This window comes from Pecten maximus, chromosome 19 (genome assembly GCF_902652985.1).
Source record: "Pecten maximus chromosome 19, xPecMax1.1, whole genome shotgun sequence".
Classification (NCBI taxonomy): domain Eukaryota; kingdom Metazoa; phylum Mollusca; class Bivalvia; order Pectinida; family Pectinidae; genus Pecten; species Pecten maximus.
This window is the reverse complement of record NC_047033.1, coordinates 28070934-28075933: the sequence shown is the minus strand read 5'-3', so window position 1 is coordinate 28075933 and position 5000 is coordinate 28070934. Positions and strand designations below refer to the sequence as shown.

The 5000-nt window shown below is 36.4% G+C and overlaps 1 protein-coding gene across 1 annotated transcript; it reads right to left on the bottom strand.

The window, feature by feature from the left end:
• Positions 1-2040: 2040 nt before the first annotated feature.
• LOC117317499 (kalirin-like) lies at positions 2041-4759 on the bottom strand. The gene is made up of 5 exons (XM_033872311.1): positions 4426-4759; positions 3875-4001; positions 3281-3496; positions 2762-2858; positions 2041-2129 (listed from the first exon to the last, which is right to left on the bottom strand). Exons 1-5 carry the CDS (start codon positions 4641-4643, stop codon positions 2041-2043), a joined length of 747 nt encoding a protein of 248 aa, XP_033728202.1. The 5' UTR covers positions 4644-4759.
• Between the last annotated feature and the right edge of the window lie 241 nt (positions 4760-5000).

The window sequence follows — 5000 nt, the reverse complement described above, 5'->3', positions numbered from 1 at the left end:
ATCAGAAAGTTCCATTTGTTACCATGGCAACAGACGGTTTTGTAAGTGGTACCAATTTTCACCGAAATCCTTCAACTCTTGTCAATAATTTGGCGCAAAAGAAAAAAATGGACAGACGGACGGACAGACAGACAGACAACCTGATTACTATAGGGCACCACATCTTCGATGCGGGGCCCTAATAAACCAGGTTATTTATTAAACAAAATTACAGTTAACCTGGTTATTGCTACAAATTAAAATCAATCAGGTTATAAGATTAACCAGGTTATAAGTACAAACTTCAATGGGAAATTTATATAATTAACCAGGTTATTAGTACAAACTACAATAAGTTATATAATATTATATTCAACTTAGGTTATTAGTATAGGAGCAGTTGATGGTGATATCACGTCGGAAAACTAAGTAAGCACAAACATTTCATGTTATAAGATGATTTGTGCTGAATAAAGCCTTTTGAATAATGATAGGATTACATTCCTTTTCTAAAAAAAAAGTAAATGACAATTTTAGACCTTTTAAATCCTTCAAACGAATTTAAATTGTTGAAGCAATCAAAGTTTCCAATTGAGAACAAGATCATTCATTGATAAGAAAATGTCAAAATTGTTTTGACTGCTAAAATCCAAAAGGGTCGATTACCTGGCATTTTGAAGCCAACCCAGGATGACCTTGACCGTTGACCTTTGAACTTGTGACCTTGAACTATGAGTTTGATCATTCTGTCAGTTAACTCTTGGTTTATTTCTTGACAACTTTGCATAATCGAATAGTGAACAGTTAAAAACAACACCTGTAATTAACCTTTCCTCACATCTGTAATTAACCTTTCCTCACACCTGTAATTAACCTTTCCTCACACCTGTAACTAACCTTTCATAACACCTGTAGCTAACCTTTCATCACACCTGTATTTAACCTTTCATTACACCTGTAATTAACATTTCCTCCACCTGTAATTAACCTTTCCTCACACCTGTTATTAACCTTTCATCACACCTGTAATTAACCTTTCCTCACACTTGTAATTAACCTTTCCTCACACCTGTAATTAACTTTTTTATTACACCTGTAATTAACCTTTCATTACACCTGTAATTAACCATTCCTCACACCTGTAATTAACCTTTCCTCACACCTGTAATTAACCTTTCATTACACCTGTAATTAACCTTTCCTCACACCTGTAATTAACCTTTCCTCAAACATGTAATTAACCTTTCATCACACCTGTAATTAACCTTTCCTAACACCTGTAATTAACCTTTCCTCACACCTGTAATTAACATTTCCTCACACCTGTAATTAACTTTTCCTCACACCTGTAATTAACCTTTCCTCACACCTGTAATTAACATTTCCTCACACCTGTAACTAGAAAACTGACACGTCAGAAAGGGCCCCGCTATGTGTCTGACCCTTCAGGGTAAATGTAATAATTATTGTCAGTGTTTTTCCTGCCTATATAACTGGGTGCGCCAAACGACCCCATTCTCAATGCGTTTTAGCCTGATTTTTTCCCAAAATCATCTTTCGATGCGGGGCCCTAATTAACCTTTCCTCACACCTGTTATTAACCTTTCATCACACCTGTAATTAATCTTTCATTACACCTGTAATTAACCTTTCCTCACACCTGTAATTAACCTTTCCTCACACCTGTAATTAACATTTCCTCACACCTGTAATTAACCTTTCATTACACCTGTAATTAACATTTCCTCACACCTGTAATTAACCTTTCCTCACACCTTAAATTAACCTTTCCTCATACCTGTAATTAACCTTTCATACACCTGTAATTAACCTTTCCTCACACCTTAAATTAACCTTTCATTACACCTGTAGCTAACCTGTCCTCACACCTGTTATTAACCTTTCCTCACACCTGTAATTAACCTTTCCTCACACCTGTAATTAACCTTTCCTCACACCTGTAATTAACCTTCCTCACACCTGTAATTAACCTCACACCAGTACATTTACTTACCTACTTCCCTGAACTCCAGTGTGTAACCCTGGATCTGGCTGCCATGGCTAGGCAATTGTAGGAGGAGACCACTCCAGATGTACTGAAGTTCCCACTTTATTCCTGATCATTGGTTTAGTGGGAGCTCCTGGTCGATCTACGTGGATACATGTAACAAGGATATCACATTTCACATTTCAACATTCACAATCTATTGCCTTAATGATGAAACTAAAATGGAAATTTCTTAAATACACCATCCCCAGCCCATTCCTCCCCCAAACTGTTTTCTAGAAATGGATATTCTAACAATATGGAGTCTGTTACTGCAGTCTCACAGCTGACAAAATGTATAATGTCCCATAGGTTATAAGATTTACGTAAATGCAATGTTGAAATGCCTCTTTAAGAAGTTTGGACAGACAAATGGATGAAATTGATGGGTTATTGTTTTTCCATGAACTTATGTGGTACAACCCACAAGTTAGTCCAAATTTGAGAAGTTGTTTTATTTTCTATTCTTTCTGCCACAAAAATTAATAGAAAAAAAAGGAAAAACATCAAAATTTAAGTAATTTTTATTTTCTATAGGGAATTTTTAATGGAATGAATTGTAAATACACATCTCACAAGTGTGCTAAGTGAGGTTGGACAGACGGCTGGACAAACACCTTAGTTCTAAAACACCTCCCCACCTCACACAAGACTTGCAGGGTTAACAACCACAGCCATGACCTGCTTGACTAATCATAATAACTGTTATATGTGGAGTAGCCAATGAGAGCTTACCTATGACTGTCAGTATAGAAGAAGTGCCAACTGACCCCACCTCACTGGTAGCCTTACAGGCGTACTCCCCACTGTCCGTCAGCGATACATTGTTTATCTGTGGAAAAAGTCAGTAGATGATACTTGACACAGGTAATAATCACATTGGTGAACCATACTACTACAGGAGATAATACTTGACACAGGTAATAGTCACATTGGTGAACCATACTACTACAGGAGATAATACTTGACACAGGTAATAGTCACACTGGTGAACCATACTACAACAGGAGATAATACTTGACACAGGTAATAACCACTTTAGTGAACCATACTTCTAAAGGAGATACTACTTGACACATGTAATAATCAGATTGGTGAACCATACTACTACAAGAGATAATACATGACACGGGTAAAATTCACATAAGTGAACTATGGTACTGGCCACACAGATGAACAATATAATGCCAAAGATAAATACATCATGTAAGAGAAATAGAATCATCAACTGTCTGGACTGTAGACTAATGATACCTGCAGTACTGCAATGCCCTCGTCCGTGTACGTCATGCTGACATTATGACTTGGCAGCATCTGTATGGTTTCCTGGAAACACCAGCTGATATTCGGTCTGGGGCGTCCACACACTCGGCAGGTCAATATGGCAGTATCTCCTGCCTGGACAGTCACATTAACCATCGGCTGATAAACTGTGGGGGACATCTCATAAAGCAGGTCTGAGGGAGAGATCTGTAATAAGACATAAAAAAATGTCAACAAAATAGAGGAATTCCCCTTCAATAATCTATTTTTAGATTTAAAACCCATCAAGGTGTTCTATATTTAGATCAAAATAGATGGGAAATCCTCTGCTGTACTACTTCTACTAGTTAAATTTAGATTGATTTTGAAATGAATATTTGCTGTAGTAGTTCTTTATCAATCAAGATTTATATAAGGGAATTCTCTACAAATGATCGATACTTTTAAGACTGATATCACATTAACCACAATTCGACTTTCTAACAATAGAACAATATTATACTTTTATTTCTTCTGAAAATCAATATTTTCTTCAAACTTAACAGCTGTATTATGGACATTTATGCATATTTATTAATTTCTAACCTTTGACCTTTCCCTTGTGAGAGGAAGTGTCCGTGACTTCCTATCGAGACTGGCTGTACCGTCCATTGGACGACGCTCTGGTCGCAAACCCTGCATCCTCAACTTGAACAGCTGCCAAGAACTTTTCCTGATGACAAAGACAAGATTGATGTGAGAGATTTTACAAAAACGACAAAAACAAGAGGCTCAATTGGCCTGTATTACAAACTGTTACACTTATCTAATGTCCATGAACTTCAGACAGTATATCAAATTCTATTTTAAAGCATACAACCCCTCAAAAATTGAGTCAAATAATTTATTCAAACAAGACAACTCTTTGATTTTCTGGAGAAATCTTTGAAGTAGTTTAATCCCTGCATTCCTAAATGATGGTCATGGTTATTCATTTAAACATACTTCAAGCTCTTCAGCTGTTTCATGCCCCTGGCCTAATATTTTCAGACCTTGGACGGAAGGACATTCCGATTAGTGGTGATTTCTGGACAATAAACTAGAGCTATAGCTGAATGTCTACAATACTAAGAATATATCAACTCCACTTCACTCACCTCAAACTTCCATCTCCATCCCTCGGGCCGATAGCATAGCCAGGAATCCAACCCTCAGCTGCAGGAGAGTTTTTATTAGCCGGACGGTGGACGAAGAACATGCCCTGTTGATTGGACGTCATCACTTGGATGATTTCACCACGAAGGACTGTAACCTCGTCTTCCTTCACCGAGTTGTAATCACAGATCACCTTGCCGACGTGTACAACTTCTCCCATTGGCTGTCACCATGGTAACAAACAGGACAAGTTTAATATCGAGCAATTGTGTACACGTTTATCACGATTTTCGAATATGCCTCTATGATGTATTTGATTTTTCTGATTAACAAAATATGCATGCATCATGGTTAATTTTACAAAATTGGAAAAAAAAGATTATTTAAATTTCTTTTTTTACGTATTATTAAACTTTTAAAATTTATTTACAAAATTGCAGTTGAATTTTTCATAACTACAATTTAAAGAAATAAGATAATCTTATGTTATAATAATGTGAAAATGAAATGCACCACAATGCTACATGCACTAATAAAGCTTGATTAGTTTTTTTCATTGGAACTAAAATAATTAATT